Here is a 20,391-nt window from a genome sequence, read left to right on the forward strand (position 1 = left end):
GACACCGCGGAGCGTTGAGAAATTTGGGGGGTCTAAAAAAGCGGGGGAGGGGGCTAAACCGTATCAAGAGAGGCTTTACTGGTAGTTCATTACTTAATATTTGGCATTTTTGCAAAAAGTGGGGGCTAAAGCCGCCCCAGCCCCCCCTGCTCCGCGGTGCCTGCATAGTTACTGTGAGTAGAGTGAACAAGTTTTGAAGAGGGATCAATTGACCAGAGTTCACTTGATAAACTCCGTTTGCTTGTTTACGCTTCATTTGGCCAGGCTCCATCTTGACAAAAAAAATAGGTGTTCTGCAGTCACACAGCTAAAGAAATTTGCTATTTTTGGTTTGGCAGAGATTCATTTCCGCCCACAGTTCCTAGCAGCTTTTTTAGGAAACCACAATCGTGACATAGCAGTGAATGAGACCGGAAGTTACAGTAACATAATAGTTCAACGAGACTTCCAATGAAAGAGGATCTCCCACTTTATTCACGGCTTGCAGAGCAAACTCAGAAGGACAGTTCGTCAATTTTCTGAAAGCAAAAGATAAACATAACATTATATTCATTACTTGAAGTCAACAATTCCGTTACGCTAACGGGTCATCATGATTTCAAGGTTTGTGCTTCTTCTAGATTATGTCGTGCCCACGTGTTTGTGTATTACTACGTTCATTCATGATTTCTCATGTTTTGGCGATGTAGGCTCCGAATGCTTCCATATCAGCTCATTAAACAAATGGTCTATCTGCTACTCTCTGAACAGCTTACATTTTAGGAAGAACGTTGTTATAATTACCTACCACTTCTCAAATTGTTTCAGAAATCTCGGTTTTCTTCATTCATTTTAGTCTTGTCATTGTCGTGTCACTTGTGTTGTGTGTAAAAACAGCAGTCGCCGAATACCTAAAAGAGAAAGCAGGCATATCTGGGCTGTGCTTCTTCAGATAATTGCTCACCAAAGTTTTCCGAATGCAAGGTTCAAATGATTTTATCACTGAAGCAGTGCTTCGTTTGTTATAGGCTGCGAAACATCCGTCAGCCCACGATACGACAAATTTTCACATTCAGTCACTCATGTGATAGTATCTACAAAAAGAATTGTACTGATAAGGCTGTGGTTAGTTGGTATGGCGAGGCAGCAAGTCTCGGAGGTTAACGTCTTCTGAGCTAAAAGGGCCTAAGTGAACAAAAGGTTTTTTTGTACGCAAAATTTGGCATAAGTGTTCAAAATAGAGGCTGAGGGGGGATGGGCTTCCAACCCCAAGAGTTGAATAGATCATTAAATTGCCCAGGAGGGAGGGTCACTCAACTATGCTTAGGATAGGAGTGTCAGACTGAAGTATAAACCATCAGCCCAAAAAATAGCTAGTAGCATAAAAATTGACCAAAAAAGTAATTTTACTCACCATGCACAATAAAGTTTGCAATTTTCTCCATTTTTTAAACTTTTCTCATTATCGAGACCCAAGAGTAATTCAGAATTTCACGAACCCTTAAAAGAAATTGTACAAATAACCAACCCGAAAATAGCTTATGCTTCAATTCTAAACCTGAAAAATTAACCCGAACATCCCTATCCTATAAAAGCCTATTGGGCAAAAAACGTCATGTACTCGGACAAAAGTTTTGGAACACAACTCCTTGAATTTTTGTTAGAACAATTTCGTAAGAACAGGAGCCTCATAATTGTTCAAATTGAAAGAAAAACGAACTCAGGCTGAGCTACTTTCAAATATAGGAATTTAAAGGACATTTTTATTAGAGATTTTTTATGACAAGTTTATAACGCCAACCCTGATCCACAATTTTCTGGTTCTTATATTAAAAGAGTGCAGACTAACAGCCTCAATTTTTCGTCTCTCGTATGTTTGTGGTTTAATAATTTAATACGTCATAGTTGGATTTCTTGACGTCTGCGCGTCTACTCGATTTGCTTGCCGTAATAGAATGGTTTGTGGGAACCAACAAGGGGAAGAAATAAAATCAAGATAGATTCTTGGGAACATTGTTGACATCCGCTATCTCGACTGTCCGCTATCTCGATTGCCCGCCATCTCAAACATTTGTAGCCTGGAATCCTCGAATTGAACTTGATAAACAGGGTGAAAATAATTTTAAAAGTTTCGGATAATAATCAAACCTTTTTGATTGTCAAAAACGATGTATTTATTAATTTCCACGACTCTTTCAACAATCGCGTTAAAAACTGTAAGAGAAGGCTCAGAAAGTTTCCCAACTCAGCGCAAATGCTGATGATTTCCGAAATTCTGTAACAAAAAAATGACCACAGCAGCATCTTTACAAACAGAAGATTACATTCTTGCCAAACTCTGGTTGATAACTTGTTTAAAGACGGCCAAGAAAATGATAATTTTGCATGGGATGAACTATAACAAGATCAGTTCTACTAAATGATTCTAGAATTGTCATGGAGAAAAAAGTTTTCTGGACTGCCGGCTGTATGCTTGTTGTGTGTGTATGCTTGACCTGGCTTATTCAGAGTGAAGTCTCCAACGTAATCTGCCTTATTATGGTGAAATGAAGAAGCTGGTGAAAATTTAACACTAATTTCTGTTGAGTTAGATGAGCCAAGGATGAAAAGTTTCATTCTATTCTCGTTTTCAATAACCAACCAACTAACTCGACAAACAACAGTTCCCACTTAAATACAAAAACTGCGAGGGGGGGGGTACCTTTATAATTTTTGAGGCACGGGGACGTGGCATTATTTAGAGGTACCTTTTTCAGAAAAAGGGCGGAATTATGGGTATTAGTTTTTGAAATATGTCTGGAATTATGGATACCATTTGAAGAAACATGTAGAGTGGTGGGTATCAGGATGGAAAAGGTATTGCAAAATTATTTGGGGAATTTAGCATTGAAAATATGAATGCTCAGTTAGGAATGAAAATATGAAATAAGAGGGTAATATTGAGATTTTGGGGCAAAGTTGGTTTAATGATTTTCTTGTGGCTTGAGAAATATTTATTGCCTTGAGGAATAATGGGTATAGTTTTCATCATGTTTGCGGAATTATGGGTCACATCTCTTCAGATATGTGTGGAATTGTGGGTTCAAATCTTGGATCAAAATGGCATGTCCCCTCTAAAACTAGGCTTAGTCCCCCCCCCCCCCCCGAGACAACAAACGTACTAGTACGAAAACATGCGCAGTGTGCCGCATGCACCTGTGGAAATAAGAATGCATTAGACCAGGTAAGCCTTTATATGCTGCATGCAAATATCTCTACGATTTTCAACGTGGTTTGATGCTTCAGTTGGGCTTAATAGTAGATAGATTATGATTAGGGTGATCGAGGATAGCCAGAGTGAAAAAGAGCTTTACGCTTAAAGTGTTGTGTGCAATGACTCAGAAGACGATCTTGAGGAACTTTGAAACGATTTAACTACGTTTAGATGATCTGGTTGTCTTTTCACAGTGTCATTTATCAGTTAGTTATTAATAGCGCTGCATTGTTCCTTCGGATGACAGTCCAAAAATTAGTCCCAACATAAGATGTATTAAGCTTTTTAGATGTCTATTTAAGGATAAAAATTTTAAGATTACGCAATTTTCTCGTGAAGACGACGCTTTTGGCCCCACTCAACAGACCAAAATTCAATTTCAAGCATTTATGGGCAAGAAATATGCTTGATTAACTTTAAGACTTTAAATTATTTCTATTTAAACTGATTTTCATTGATTACTTTCATATACGCAAAGGCGAGACTTCAAACGCGAAAAAGAGGCTGATAGCCCCCCATAATCCCCGTATAACATTGATTTTTTGGCGGTACAGAACTTGAAAATGGCTTTAAAAAGAGCAAACATGATTGCTTTTTTCAAAGCCATTTCAACATTGATTTTCGAAATCAGCACCCTCGAATTGACCAAAAGCACTTGGTCCCATAAATTTCCCTCTCGGGCGACCATTCCCTTATTCTCCGCCTGGTTTACATTTGACAATGAACATAACACAACAATTACCACTGACATCAAGCAATGCCAAGGGTGCATTTTCAAGGCTGAAATTGATGGATAACCAGCTATATCCAATATTAGACATACGACACTTCAAACCTTATGCTAATATCTGTAGCATAAGATATTCTTGCCAAGTAATAACAGATTTTCTTTACATATGATAATAAAAGTCATTTTATATGAACAGCGATATCCTGCAAGTTTTACTGTCAAAAGTGATTAAGCCCAATGGAACAGAAAACAACGATCTCTTTTAAGTGAGATAAGAACTTCATCTTAAGTTTTTATATTTGAAATATCGGACGTTTGTCGCAGTTGAATTCTCTTCTGTTTTTTAAATGGCTTTGAAAAATATACCCAGTTATAGATCTAAATAGGCCCATCAGAAAAACGCAAGCACATGACCGGTACAGTTACCCACTCAGAACAGCGTGCCTAGCAAAAAAATAGCAAGAAAGCCATTAAAACAACTGATTCTGCCATCGGCCAACATCTTTTAGAAAACCCAGATTGTACCAAAGGCTACAACGACGACATGTTTCAGATAAAAATGTAGCAAATATGAAACACCGCAATACGCCGAGAATAAACAACAATAAAAACAAGTAAATCAGTAAAGGCTCATATTTCGCCCCGGCATACGGTGCTTCATCAGAGCAAAAGTTAACGGGCTAAAAATTTTTACATATTTAAAAAAGGCGATGGTGGTGTCGGATTGGCTGATGTGGAATGGTGTGAATGCAGCGCAGTGGTAGAGGAGGGAAGGGTGGCGAATGAGAGAGGGTGGGTGGTGGTGGTGGAATGAAGACGTAATGGGGATGAAGTACTGTAATATGAAATAATGATATTGTTGCTATAAGGTTAACGGTCAGTAGTTCTGTTCATGCCGTTCGGTGTGAGAGTGTTTGCCAGGCCAATGAGGTATTGCTCTTTGGCTCGTCGGACACTCTCTCGTTTGTCGTTGAGTTTCAGTAATGGTGTTACAGTAAGGTCATTGATGGTATGTTCTGGGGTACAGAACTGTTCTGCAACACCAGATTTGTCTACTTTTTTGTTGATAATGTCTCGTCTGTGTTCGTTAAATCTGTTTTTAAGTCGTCTGCTTGTTTGTCCGATGTATTGGCAGTTCTTGTGTCCGTTAGATAAACAGCGTTTGCACTGTAATGCGTAAAGAGCGTTAGTAGAGTTGCAGTCCAATCTTTGTTTTATGTCGTAGTTTTTGTCAGTGTTAGTGAAGTGAAAAGAAGTAGTACTGTCTGTGATGTGTTGGCATGTTATGCAGTTACGTCGCGAGTGGCATTTGTAAGTGCCTCTGGGATTACTGGGTGTGTCACTTTTTATTCTTGCACGAACCAATAGATCCCGGAGGTTTTTAGGTCTACGGTAGCTGAGTATGGGTACGTCGGGGAAGACTTTTGCATGTTTTGGAGTTCTGTAATATGTTGATGTTTTGTTTGAGGATGGTAGATAGCTGTGGCAAAGAGGGGGTGATAGGTGACTACAAATGGTGTTCTGTGATTTTTACGTTGTTTTGTGGTTTTCAGGCAGTCCTGTCTGGTTTTTTAGAAGCCTTCCGTATTTGTTTGCGTGTCTGTTTTGATAGCTGGCAGAGCCCGGTTGTCTTTCGATCTAGCAGTTTTGGAACAGATCTACATAAAAACAAAAAAGCTGCTATTGCTTAGACAGAAGGAGCTCGTTTTCATCTTTGAACTCTAGTGGTGATTTTTCTATAGGCACGCGGTACCAGTTTGCCAACTTTACCGGTATATTTCGATTCAAAACTGGGTATATATTTCCTTTTTGATTTTTTTACCCTGATTCTTACGTTTTATACTTTGAAGAGTGTAAGACGAAAAGCTTAAGTATGTTGTAAAATGTTTGATTTTTTCAAAGCAATTTTAAAATTTTGTACCGCCAAAAAGTTCTTTTGTTGTTTATTAGAGTTTGGTTTTCTTTCAGCATTTTTAGTAGCCGTTTCGACGTCAGTTTAATGCTTAATTTTAAAATTTCCTCATTTCTTAACTTTGATTTTACTCTCAATGTGACTAAAATGTTACTGAGTTACCTCAAAGTTGATGATTATTTCTATGTAGTGTCTTGTATGAAGATTTGTTTTCAAGGAGGGCTAAGTACATCTCTGAACGCTGTATGTTCAGACGACGCTCTATTGTACCTGATATAACCAACCAGGGTCACAAATAGTTGTAACCAGACATTCTGATAGATATCATTTATGCAAGAGAATGAATACACGTTAGAACAATACCTTTCTATGTACTGGTTTCGTTTTGTGAAGGAGAAAGTGGTCGAGGATACAATGATGATGTTAATGCAAATGAACACGCAAGATGTCGATGATGCTATTTAAGTGGATGATTATTTTGTCCTGTTGTTTTATATGACCAGTTGAAGTGAATGTACCTAAAACGTTACTTGTTGTTTTGTATGAGGAAGTTGTCTACCGGTTGTTCGCCTTTTGATTGACACTTATTGGCGGAAAAGTTTTTAGCAGTATTTTGACGTGAATGATCATTTCTAAAATTTGATTACCTTTTGCAGTTGTAAAGATATGCAACCCCTTTTTTCCAGAGAACTACTTCTGCTTTTGGCAATGATTTGGCATCATTCACAAGGAGAAAGTAATATCGCAGTTGCCTTTGTTTCTACTTTATCTACATCAGTTTTTGTTTTCACGTTTTCACCTTAAATTTGCTTTTCTAAAAGTATAACAAAAATGGTTTTAGGTACAAGATAAATATTTTATTCACGTCTTCGTCCAGAATAAGCTTTTTCAAAGAAAGGTCAAAGTTGGCTGTATTACAGGAACCAAGTCTGTTATCACCAGAACGTAAATGAAAGAAAGAAATTTGCACTGGTAGTTAGGTAAAAATCTTATGCATTTAGATTTTAGGTAAAAATGTTATTCAAAGAACATAATTTGACGTAGGATTTCAATGTTCTTGATACGTAATAGATGAGATGGACTCTCCTTGTGAGCCTGTTCGCTAAACGATGTTCGCTTTTTCCAGGATGTCATTATGTCCTTCATGGTAAACGTGGTGTAATCAAAAGTCCTAATCACCCTGCTATTTACCCAAGTAATGCTGCATGCACTTGGCTTATACAAGTACAAAAAGAGCACACTATCACATTGAAAATAAAGTCGTTCAGACTGGAAGGCAGAAGCCCTAGCTGCATTAAAGATGCCCTGATGATATACGATGGTGCAAACTCAACGGCCTACTCGTTCAATTCGCCGTACTGTGGCCGAACTATTGAACCCTCTCTGAAATCGTCTTCCAATTCCATTTTCATTAAGTTCAAATCAGACTCAACTAAAGAATTCTCAGGATTTAGCATCGAGTACAGTGCAGAGAAAAGTACGACAAGTTGTTTTCTGTAGCTCTTTCTTAGACATCAAGCCGAGGTGTCTATTATATCTGCGTGTCCCTTTTAAGTAACTTCCTTTATTGCTTTATTTTGTAACCAGTTATTTAGTTTTTGTACATTACGTGATATTATCATCTATGATTCTCTACAGGTATTTTCAACAATCTAAATAAGTCATAATAATATATTTTATTAGAAGAAAGTTTCCGGAAGAGAGTTCGCAAATTGATAAAAGCAAAAAGTTTTTGAAATTAATTTTCATGAAAGAAGCAAAATGGGATCTTTTGCGAGAGTCAGCTTCCGCGTTGTAGTATAAGACCTTGAATTTTGAGCGAAAAAATATTGCTATTCAACTGCGGTTTCTTTCTATTTTTATTCCTTTACTACCAACAAAAAAAGGAAAACAATTTGAAATTCGCTAAAAACAATCATTTGTCACTAAGGTTTCCAAAAGGGTCAATAGGAAATTTTTCTGGATATTTCGCGAGAATTAAATTTCGCAAATTTCGTATTTCAAAAAGTTTCGTTTTTCCCGCGAAAATTTCTCCCCAAGTATTTCCTAAAAGCAACTTTCACCTCATTGTTACATCTTCTTCATCTTTCATTTCTTCAGACGTTTTCTTTTTGTGTTATTTCTCGCGTATCATTTCCTTCCCTTTCTCGCAAATAACCTAACGATTTGCCACATGCTCCCATTTCTTCCTTTGTAGATTGTAACGAAACCATCTATGCTGATAGTGGAACGATTTCGAGTCCAAATTATCCTCAGGATTACCCTCCAAATGCCGATTGTCATTGGAAGATTGAAGCGAGCAAAGGAAAGAGAATAAAAATTGACATCAGGGATTTTGAGATGGAAGGGAGCCAAGGAGGCATAGGTACCAATGCCTATATTTTGAATGTTACGGTTGCATTTCTGCTTTTCTGTTAGCGACCTAAGCTCGATAAATCCTTACTTATCTTTGGTCGTGAAAATTTTTGTTATACAATCGAATTGTACAGCTTTTGTATACAATAAAAATTGAATCTACATTTACTAAACAAATGTCGTTGAAACAATACTTTCTCTGAAAATGAAAACGATTTATATGTTTCTTGCTGCACAGATCAGTGTTACGATCACATAGCATTCTATGACGTAATTGCCAGCCAAAAAAGGTTGATTGGGCTGTACTGTGGGAAGAGCATACCATCCCCAATCACTTCAAAGACGAACAGACTTGTCATACATCTTTTAAGCGACGCAACTGTTTTCAAGAGAGGATTCCTAATGAGATTTACTGCAGAAGGTAAGATATTTACCGGGTCTATATTTTCACTCGTTCAAAACATTAATAAAACCCTGTATGCCGGGGCGAAATACAAGTATTTATTAAATTAAATTTATTTTAAATTCTATTTCACTACATTGAATTCTTGTTGTCGTATTATTTTGTTCCTGGGTATCACCTTCGACTTTTTATTTGCAAGATACACAAAATCCGGCGGACAGCATACCCTGCGTTTTTTTCTTCTTACACATAATATTATCAAGCTTTCTTTGAAAACAATATCTCATAGTTTCAAATATTTTATTGTTGACATGAAATAGGAAAGGGTTTGCAACATTTTAGAATAAGCTTTCAAGTGCAGCGAGTAATCAAAATCTTTTTACTTTAAATAGGAAACCAAACTGAGATACATTAAGTACAAACATTTTCGGCGTGAAAAGCTTTCGGACAAACCTTTGTCCGAAAATTTATTTGTACGTCATTTAGAGTTATCTGAAAGTTTGTCACACCGAAAAATTTTCTATGATTAAGGCATGCGCAATGTTTATTGACGAAGGCAAAAGGTAGAATCCTTTTTTCCCTTTCTTTGTATTGTATAAACTGGGGTTTGTTCAAATATATATATTACAAGACTAGGAATTTGAGCCAGTTCAATACTAGAAGTTTTCTAACATTGTCAAATTTTCAGTACTAAGAGATTCTTCAAAGTTTCTTAAGCGTTCAACAACAATCTAAAAAATATGTGTAAATTAATAACTTGATGTCGGTTTTCTTTATTCCGAAAAATAAACTATCTAAAATATTTGTCCGAAAATGTTTTTGCCGAAGGTTATTGTCCCACATTTTACCCACTGGAAATTTGTGTGCTTAATGAAGTGAAGAAAAATAAATATGACACGGTTTACCAATCAAACATGAACATTAGGAATTTCAACAGAAGAACTGCATCAACAAAAATTAAGATTGAGCAATTTTGCAAAGTTGGGGTATTATTTCGTAAAATTTGGTTTTGAAACTTATAAAAAAGGACTGTAGACTTGATAACTTTCAAACTGGGCTGGTCAAAACCAGTTTCAATAGAATTTATAATTACGTATAGATTTTAAGAGTAGATTGCTCGGGATTGTTCTTTTTTGCGAGAACGTATTTCGGGGAAGGACTCTGCCCATCTGCAATTCTCCCTCTACTACCATACTCCTGATTCTTCGTTTCTCATATTCTCAAAAGCTTTCTTCTTAGAAATTTCCTTTTCATTAATAAATTAGTTCCCTCTTTCTGTAACGTTTCCGAGAATTTTTCCGTTAACAACTAGACCTTGTGAGCTAGATTTGGCTGTAGAAAAAGCGAAAATCCATCATGTATCTTTAGCACCGTTTTTTCAGGATCACGTTTCCCGATCTATATTTTTCCTGAATATCAGTGCAGCGATATTAACTTCTTGCTAGTTCTTGAGGATGCAATAAACCAGTTGACACGAATAAGAAGTAAACTTAGGCTAAACATCCAAACTACTTAAAGTAGAGGGAGTTGGCAAGTTGGTGAGTTTGGAAAGCTACGACACCGAGTACTCAACCATTTTCGGTACATCATTTTTCTCCAACTTATTTCAAACACTAAAACCATTGAGCTAAAATATTCCCACGAAAAACCGTTACAAGATTATCACTCATTAACCAATCAAAATGGAAGGTCTTACAATTATGGGTGTAGCGTGTTCACTCCTTGCAAATGTAACAATAGATGTGCGTCAAAAGCTTAAAAGATGAAAATATTAATTACTCTAGTGCAAATACATCTTTTATCAACATGAATAACAATTAACCAAAAAACATGACAATATGACAATAGTCAAGAACGCATTCCAAGATCATCCATTGCCTGAAAGTTGAAAAAATCGCTGAATCGGTGCATGGATCTTAATCACTCCCTACAAAAAGGAGATATGTCTATGTTCTAAGCTATGTGATGACTCTCATTCCTGGACCCTCAAATGGTCAAATAGATGGATGTTTCTATACACTGCCTTGAAACGAGGCCAGCAAATCAATCAGTACAATGGGACCTTTTTCGAAGACAGCCATCCCACTGGATCTTAACCTTTAGACCTTTGACCTATATGCAAGGGCTCTTATGCTGGTACAGTCAAAAGATAAACTACGAGGTATATTTTAGGCACCTGAGGGCAATTACAAAAGTCATGCTGATAATAGCATAGACGACAAGCAGCAGACACATATGGACCAAATGTGGTTAAACAGATCGTCGACTGTTCGCACATGAAACGTGTAGCTGCTACTCACAGACCTCGGTTTCAGATGGTCAAAAAAGGGATCGTCACTTTTCCTCTGGACCTTGCAGTGACATTCATAATTTTGTAGAGAGGGTTGCCAGAGCATTAAAGGTTTTATAACTTGACCAGCACCTGATACCGACGTGCTGGTCAAGTTATTTGCTTGCACGGCTGACTTTTCCTAAAGTTGATCGAGTTTCTAAACTCGATTTCACTTAATAGATGTAGAGCCCTGGCAGGATTTCATACATATACTGGTTGTGATGTGACAGAAAAAGGTTCTGTTAAAGGGAAGCATCTTAGTGGAAACTATTCGCGGATGCCGAAGATGATTTCAAAGCTGCGTTTACTTCTCTTTGTCGTGACGACGTAAAAAGGATGACTTATTTGAGCAAATTGTATGCAAAGTTTCCTGAGGTGGAAAATCAAGTGTAAATAGCTCTGCTTAAGCCAGATGGTGTCTCTTTTGCAGATCACCTGATGCTTGCGAGATCCTTATGCTTTGTATGCTTTGCAGATCACCTTCAACTTCCTCTGCCCATCATGAGCACATAGCAAGAGCCAATTAGGCTGCTGCCGTATACAGTATTCTCTCCAATTAACGGACACTCTAAAAGGCGGACACCTCTGATTAGCGGACAAATTTTTTTCCCCGATCGTTTTCTGGTCAAAGTCTCATAAAAAACTTTCTAGAAAGCGAAAACTTAATTAGTGGACACTCTAATTAACGGACAATATTTTTTTGCACAAAATAGTCAATTTGGCTCTTTTTCTTTCCAATTAGCGGACAGTACAAAAAAGTTAGAAGGCAGCGAACAAAAACTTGAGACGAATGGATATTTGTTCAAATATTTATTTCAAACACTTTTACATTTGAAAATCTAGTTAGCTTTTTACAGCTTCAAACTTCTTTACAGCCCAGTTTACTACATTTTCTTGTCCATGAAAGTGGTAAATTACTGGAATCTCCAGATCATAGCCACCTCCATGATTCAACCCGATAGCCACTAATTACCCAGATAACACCCAGAGGTGGCGCCAGAAATCTTTTGCTTCGACAATAACCTAAAATTGCCTTCGATGGGGGGCTAAATGCTTTCGACGAAGGGGCTGTAGCCCTCCCCCTAGCCGTCCCCTGGCGCCACCACTGATCTCACCTTTTGAATACAAAATTCGGGTCTATTTTCAAATTTGGGACTTACATTGCAAAACTTTCCAAAAGGCGGACACTTTCAATTAGCGGGCACCTTGCTCTTGCCCCGACGGTGTCCGCTATTTGGAGAGAATTATTTATTATAATTTCCATCAAGCGAGGCAAACTTTGCCGAACATTAAAGAGTTTGGTTGTCATATGGAAAACGAAGCAGGTACATAAATTGCTAAAGATAGTTCAATCCAAAAAGCGCAGAAAAAATATTAGAGTTGCTAATGTCATTACAGTGCTAATGTCAAATGTGGTTGCGAAGGCAAAGGTGCCATTGGATTGATTGTGAGAAAAGAGACTTTAGCACTGCAATGCTATATCACAATGATGGAGAAAAGAAATCGAACATTAAATTATTACGGACGACCATTACTGAGTCCTTGTTTTCAACTTTTAATTGATAAAAATTTTTTGTTTGCTTATCAAAGTTCATAATTGTTATTTTCCTATCTATCTGACTTCATTGTGACGTCATATTACCTAGAAAAATTGAAATTTTTAGCTTGGTATCTTCAGGATGTAAATTGTATCACATTTACAGCTCAAATTGCAAATTATTTTAAATGAAAACAACAGTGGATGAAGTCAACCTATGATGTCATGCTGACGTCATTAAGAACTTGACCTGGTGATAAGATGTGAAGGAGATAGAACAAGGCATGGGTTGCAAACAAAACAGAACGATGATTTATATATTTACTTCAACGGCCTACACACCTAGCTTCACTGTAATATGAAACTGAAAGTATATTTTATCTACATGGGTAACATGAGCTAATGCTCCTGCGCATAGTATGTTCGTATACTACTAGGTTACTACACCTGTAGACATCGATTTTTGAATCTACGAAAAGTTGTGAGCCCGTTATGAAATAGAAGACCATACTGTGAGAGTGGGACTCGTATTCTGGACAATAGGACTCGGACTATTTGTATAATTTCGTTCCTCTCGGGATCTAGTATATTTTGAAAGCAAGTTCAAATGCTCTAGAATGGTGAGCATACCGTTAACTAGTATTTTTTAGTTTGAAATTAATCTTTTTAACAAAACACAATGATCTACTTGCTGATTCTATAAATTTATATTTGAAGCCTTAGGCGATCAGTCAGCTTCCAGCACGCCAGCTCTGAACAAAACAGTAAGCAAGGATGGCTCGACTTGCACTGAAACCGATTTCAAATGCCGTAACGACGTTTGCATACAGCAGGAAGTGCGATGTAACCAGGTCGACGACTGTGGCGATCATTCCGACGAGCTTGCATGTGCAGGTATCAGACGTTCTAATAAATGTTTACATTCCTCTCCCCTCAATTCTGTATTCAAATTTTCTGTGCGTCCCAGCTTGCTCAATACATTTAGTTCAAAACACTGCATAAAGAATAGTGTCGCATAACAACCCCACCTTGTTGCCTTAGGTCATTGGAATCATGCGCTCGTTATTTTGGCTTCCTTGTGTATCTTACAAATATCTTCTTTATACCCGCTTTACTGATGCGCGAAGTAAAGGTTGATCGTGAATGGCGCAGCCTGAGTTTAATTGTGAGTGAAGTTTTTCAGCGATTAATTATTACTTTCTTACATCGAAATGCATCGAAATGCTCTATGCAAACGTAATTGAAAAATACGTTTTTGTTTATTGTTCAACTCATTGTTCACTGTCTGACGACATTTTAGCTAATTGATGAAAATATATAAATTGATTGACATTAGCCCCAAAACCAATTATTTTGCATGTCGCAACACTTTTTGTAAGGTTTTTTACTGTTTAATGGCAAGGTGCTTAATTATTTTAGAGCCCTGCTCTGACAAAAACGGAGGCTGCGAACACAGCTGCAAGACGCATCCAGCATGGGGATCCTTCTGCACTTGTAACAGTGGCTACACACTGGCGGCGGACAAAAAGAGCTGTCATGGTAATCTGCATTTATTGGATTTCTATAGCGGTTGCAAATACAAGCTTAATAGCTGGACCCGTTATTTCAATCACTTTGGCTGAGTCAATAAAGGATCATCCCCTTAATTCTTTGCACATATATTTTACGTTTGATAGATCATGGAAATTGGGCTACCGAAAGAAGTGCTACACAAACAACAGTCATTCTCTTTCGTTTGAAATTCGGCGCTGACTTTTACTGAATTTTTTTCTATAGAGTATATGATTTACAAGAAGCGGTTTAGCTTCCTGAGTAGCTTGTTGAGACACTTCATCCGTTGTTATGCGAGTCCTCTCTACTTTTTCAACATTTGAACCTGAAAGGAGATTTCTTTGTTTATTGGACGAGAAAAAGCTGCCAATTCCTTTTTGTCTCAGATATCACTTTCCACTCAGCGAAGTTGATGTTTCAAAGATTGTAGAAGGGGGCTCCCATTTTAGGGTCCAGTAAAACCAGAAATACAAAGAAAAAAAGTAGCCACCTTTCTCTACTCAAAATCTTTGAAGCTTCAGACTTTATTTATTGATAATTCTGATGCCCAAGAAATTATGAAGTATTGATTTAATTGATTTTAACTACGAAGTGTAAAAAGATGTTATAAAGGTAGTGATAATCTGATAAAATGCGATTCCATACGCTTGAGACTGTATTACAAGCAAAGATGTTCTCCTACCAATCACCTGATTGATTTGGGATTTTTTTTAGATCTTGACGAATGCAGTCGAAACAATGGCGGTTGTGGGGACGTTTGCTCGAATTTTGTTGGTGGTTACAAATGTGAATGCTCACAGAATGGATACCAGATTGGCGAAGACGGGAAAACATGTCAAGGTACTAGTTGAATATACATTTTATTCAATTTTGACCTTAAAACTTGTTGCGACCTTAGATTTCAATTAATAACTGAATTGTCTTTTCAGATATAGATGAGTGCCTTGCAAGGCCATGCGAACATTTATGTCAAAATACGGTGGGGAGTTATGTTTGCAGTTGCTTGGAAGGATTCCGCCCAACTTCTTCTGGCGTTTGCATAGATCAAAATGAATGTGCCATTGGAGTACCATCCTGTTTTGACTGTATTAACACGATCGGAAGGTTGTTACTTTTAGGAACTTTCCTCATTAACGCTCTGTAATTTGGGATTGTGTTCAATCATTGACCTATGCCAGAAAACAACAAGGCCATTGGGAGAGAATTATTGATTTTTATCATCTGGTTTTTTATGAACGTGATTTTGGTGACCAGGTTTCATAAAGCACATGGTTGAACTTATTTTCACAGATTTCTGATCTTCAAATGTTTTAGGGATGTTGCCATATAGTTGAAACTTAATGGCAATAATATAAAAGCTATTTCTAAAATGACTACCATTTAAAGTAAAGACGTATCTAACATGGGAAGTTGCATTCAAATCTAATTCTTAATCAAAGGATCTCCATTTTGGATTCCTCAGTGATTAGGTAGAATATGAAATGACCTACAATTTTAGCCTAGATACAGCAGCATTAAAACTAAGGTTTTAGCTTCAATTTATTTCCTGTGATAGTTATCGATGCAACTGTGGCAAAGGATTCGTCGCTGTAAATAACGCAACGCGATGCGAAGATGTTGATGAATGTGTTACGGGAGAAGCCTGTAGTCAACTTTGTACAAACACATACGGAAGTTATCATTGCCACTGCCGACAAGGGTTCACGCCAAGGTACTCTCCCCACCCTGTCTTTTCAGTTATGTCATGATTGATGTTATTACATATCTCTTTGACATGTATCTTTGGAGATGGCATGAAACGGCGAAAGTATATTATACTGAAGTGCTTTGTCTGACGCTCTCCAGGGTAAAAACATCAGTATTCGTCCGTTTCTGTCCCACCAAAAACGTATTTGGATAGATTTGATGCTAATAAAATGAAATGTACAGTGTATTGTATATTTATCTAGATTCGTGTTCACTGAAATGTACGTGTTCACTGCATATGGAGATAGATTTATCTCTCATTCGCGAGTCAATTTATAATTTTTTATGAACAAAAAAGCCTGGTAAAATGTGCCAAGTGCACGCTCGTACTGTTTAGTGATGCAGGATTATACAAATACTGTGGCAAAGTAAGAACAAATCCAGGAAACAATGTATATTTTGTAGATAATGTTATTTCTTGCAGTGGCAACAGATGCATCGACGTAAACGAATGTCAGACAGTTGGGAAACAATGTAAACACAGGTGCCTCAACAGCCCTGGTTCTTATTCGTGTGTATGTAGATCTGGCTTTCGACTGGTAAACCAAACCAATTGTGTTGCTGACGACGACTGTAGACATTTGGGTCCCGGTGCTTGCCAACACGGCTGCATTAAGGCAAATGGGAGGTGAGGGTGAATTTTATACTGCGTCACAATTAATATGAGAGCATTTTGATGACGTAATTCACTTAATCAGCTTGCTTTGTTCAAACATGGTTGGCTTCATCTACATTCTGCCTTTTAGAATACAGTGCACATGTCAAGACGGCTACATTCTTAGCTCCAACGGCAAAGATTGTCAAAGACAATTCAATGAAAGTGGTGAGACAAAACAATTCTAAAGAAAACTTATAGAAATCTGTATGATATCACTATGTCAAAGTTATTCAATAAAACTGGCTAAGAAACCGCCAATTTTCTAATTCCTTTGCATGTCGTATCTTTTTGTGATAATGCCTGTATCGAAGCAAAAGAAATTCTGAATAAAATAAATTTTCCCCTTATTAGACACTGTAAATGCTCTTTCGATTCTAGACTGTGGAATCATGAAATCATTCACTGCCCCAGCACACAAGCTTTCAGTTGCGAAAAATTTCTGGCCGTGGCAAGCGTATTTGCAAAACTTATTTCCAACAAACAATTTGCAAATGACGATATCTGGGTGTATGGCTACCTTTATTAGTAAATACTATCTGATAACAACAGCTCATTGTTTATATTTGGGAAGATCACCAATCGCGTCATCGCAGTTACGAGTTCTGCCGGGATTTATACAAGGAAAAAAGGATGGAGAGAAGGAGCTACTTGTAGATGAAATAATTTTCCATCCAGAATATGGCAAAGGAGGTTCTAGACTTAAAAACGACATTGCTCTAATCAGACTTTTAAAACCAATCAGTGCCAGCCCTTTGTTGCAGCCAATTTGCATAAATCCCCCTAAAAAAGCCAAACTCAAAGACTTAGCATACATTATCAGTTGGGGACGAGTAGGGGAAAAAAGGTTTGTAGAGAAATTAGTTTATAGTCGGTATAAATATTTTTTATGTCCAGAAATGAACGCCCTTTTTTTGCCATAAATTTTAAGAAGGTCGGAAAGTTAAACAAGTGGATGGAGCAAGAATTGGGGATATATATGCCAACATCAAAAATGGTTTTAGGAAATGATTTTGTTTAACTGTTTACAATGGATTGTTGTGGCCATGCAAAGGCAGGAAATTTTATAACAAGTTAAAAGAAAATCAAGCAAGTGAATGATGATATCTTTTTATAATGAAATCCTTCTATAAGACTTCTTGCAATAAGGCATCGGACAATTTAGCCCAAATGGCACTCGTTTTATCACACATTTTGGCACAAAAGATGAAGCTCCAACCAACCATCCTTTAGCACGTCGTCGCATTTTTAGTAGACTAGCTCGTTTTTTCAATGAGTGTAAGAGGTTAACCAACGTTGAATGAAAAAGCAAAAAAAAAGAATGAAGTGGAAGAAAGAAACAAGCATTTGTTACTTTGTTCAGACGAAGAAATCTTTTCGATTACATAAGTACGATATTTCGATTACACAAGTAAAATCTAAGATTTCCATGATTTTGAAGAAAAAGCATTCACTCATTAAGTCTTGCTTTGCGAAATATAGATTCGAGTGAATTGATAATAGAATCTCTCTCTTTTAATAAATTGTTTCATTGACCTTTTAAAAGCCTGTTTTGCTTAAATGGTGCACAAATTGTACCCGTTTTAGTTTTTAATTATTTTGACCTTCAGAAATCAAATTTTTACCTACGTGAAAAAGTTATTTATTTTGTATATATATATATTTATAAATATCTTTTTTTAGATCCTCTATTACACTACGAGAAAGTAACATTGAAATAAAAAATGCTACAAAGTGTTCTTGGCTTTATCCCTTTGGCTTCAATACACACAACATGATTTGTGCTGGCTATGTTCCTCCGACAAAAACGGTATGTCAGTCGCAACCCATCTAGTTAGTTTAGTTTAGTTAGTTAGTTGGTTAGTTAATTAGTTACTTAGTTAGCTAGTTAATGGTACTTATTTTTACTTATTTAACAATGGCTAAAAAACGAAATTTTCTTACACCTGTTTTGATCCTAGGTGCCTTTGCAGTAGAGCAGAGTAGAATGTTTCCTTTACGAATGTTTCTTTTACGAATAACCGAGCATTTGTAAAACCGAGCATTTGCTTTTCTTGCGATGCTATGTAAAAGTGATACTTTTCTTGCAGGTTTGCCTTGCAGACAGTGGCACACCGTTGATGACCCAAAGTGCTTCGCAAAGCAAGTGGTATTTGCATGGGATTCTCGTGCATGGAGCTGGCTATCCAAGAGCTGCACCTTGTTCCAAAAAGTACTACTCGAACGCATATTATGACTTGACAGAATATCAAGAATGGATCCAAGCATTTGTGAAGTAGTTTTCTGCTTGATGACTTTTGCTGGTTTTCATGAAGAACATCAGCTTTAGTGATCAGCTTTATCTGACGTGTTAGCTTGTTTGTATTTTGGAGCTGTTTCTCTATGTTTTATCGCAGTATTACTCAGAGTAAGAAAAGAGACTAAGCCTCCAATTTTAAAGTTTCTTAAAAGAGCCTATCATTACCCAAAGAAGACATCGTTTTCACCATAAAACAACATAAAAAAGAAGACACCCAAAGTGCCCATAAAAGGACCCATAATTACTAAGAAGACATCGTTTTCAAATTACCAAATTTTTACGTCGCAAAAATAACTTCAAAACGTGTAAAATAGAATCAGCCGAAAAGAAAAAGGCGCCAGAATTTTTTCAATATTCTTTAGGCGTTTAAATTCCTACAATAATATAAAAAAATTGGTAACAGAATAGATGACAGTTAATCTGCCGTGGTTTTGTGTTGCACAATTCTTTGTTATTGGTCTAGCCAATAACCAGATACATTTTTACCATTTAATATCATCCATTTAGATTTTTTGATGTAAAACATTGCATTCGATATACTGCATTGTAAATATGGCATTAAATATGTTTTCGATATTATTTTTTAAAATTTTGTTTGGCACTTATATGCTTTGTCTTAAGTGTGGAAACTTTGCATCCCTTAGTCAGTAATATCATAGCCACGCAAGAGGATCTAAAAATACCTACACCCAAAGACACTCGTGATTCTGACCATTGCCTCTCATATGAGACAGGTTAAGGATCTGGGGCACAGAATTATGCACGATCCAAGCGAGATTTAATATATCTTTATTCTTGGTTCAAAAGCGAAGGACGAAAAGTAAGATTATTTTCATGATTGTTGCAAATATCCTTTAATGGCTGAATATTCTCTTTACGTCATAAAAATGGTTCAAAATAAGGATCATTTCTTTCTAGACAATGTTAGTAAGAACGATTAAACATTACCACCTAAAGGTTTCCTGCATTAAAGAAATAATCTAAACTATCGAAAAGTTGGTTACCGATGCGATACAAAAACCTAAATCAATTTTTCATAAACTAATTTGAAAATGGCTTTGAAAAAAGCTAACATTTGAGTAAACTAAATCTTTTCGTCTCACACTTTTCAGAGTTTAAAATGTTAGAGCATTGATAGGGTTTTCGATCTATGTTTGCCATTTTCAAGTTTTGTACCACCAAAAGATTGCTTGCATAAACTAATTTTAAAATTAAATTAGTAAAGAGAAGCTACGAAGGTAAAATGTATAAAATAGTAGTTGCATGATAAAAGCACATGCATATGTAAAAATTGTCTCAGATTCTGTTTGCCATCTGATCTTCTTCAGCGATAACCTTGGCCATCTCAATATTCGACTTTCTTCGAGTAGGATCTACCCAAGAAGGATCTGGATGGTACTCGACCCAACCCCCTGTTAAGGTCTCCCAAACAGACGATCTCCAAGTACCATTCCAGTGCTTTATCATCCAAAAGACTGCCCAAATAATAACAGGACCTATGCATGCAATAACAATTACAGCGATAATGAATTGTCCCCAACCTGGATAATCGACCCTCTTTGTCCATTCTTTTGTACCGTTATATCTTGATGAAAATGGTTTCTAAAATAAAAAGTAAAACTTATGTTTCCATAGAAAA

At 36.8% G+C, this 20,391-nt stretch overlaps 2 protein-coding genes across 3 annotated transcripts in view; one reads left to right on the forward strand and one right to left on the reverse strand.

Annotated features, from left to right (window-relative positions):
* Positions 1–429: 429 nt before the first annotated feature.
* On the forward strand, positions 430–19,344 carry LOC135685904 (uncharacterized). The gene is made up of 15 exons (XM_065201997.2): positions 430–603; positions 6,561–6,610; positions 7,001–7,351; positions 8,072–8,239; positions 8,468–8,650; positions 13,219–13,395; positions 13,921–14,040; positions 14,767–14,892; positions 14,982–15,156; positions 15,608–15,763; positions 16,223–16,426; positions 16,545–16,621; positions 16,835–17,300; positions 18,137–18,263; positions 18,544–19,344. Exons 1-15 carry the CDS (start codon positions 593–595, stop codon positions 18,730–18,732), a joined length of 2,580 nt encoding a protein of 859 aa, XP_065058069.1. The 5' UTR covers positions 430–592; the 3' UTR covers positions 18,733–19,344.
* LOC135685905 (sodium-dependent neutral amino acid transporter B(0)AT3) overlaps positions 18,881–20,391 on the reverse strand; it is a 29,893-nt gene continuing 28,382 nt past the window's right edge. For both annotated transcript variants that reach the window (XM_065201998.2, XM_065201999.2), the window contains one exon: positions 18,881–20,354. In XM_065201998.2, coding sequence (XP_065058070.1) covers positions 20,049–20,354 — 306 coding nt within the window. In that variant the 3' untranslated portion in view covers positions 18,881–20,048. The remainder of the gene's footprint in view (positions 20,355–20,391) is intronic.

The sequence above is a fragment of the Rhopilema esculentum genome, chromosome 6 (assembly GCF_057945365.1).
Source record: "Rhopilema esculentum isolate cy_ngs chromosome 6, ASM5794536v1, whole genome shotgun sequence".
NCBI classification, from domain to species: Eukaryota; Metazoa; Cnidaria; class Scyphozoa; order Rhizostomeae; family Rhizostomatidae; genus Rhopilema; species Rhopilema esculentum.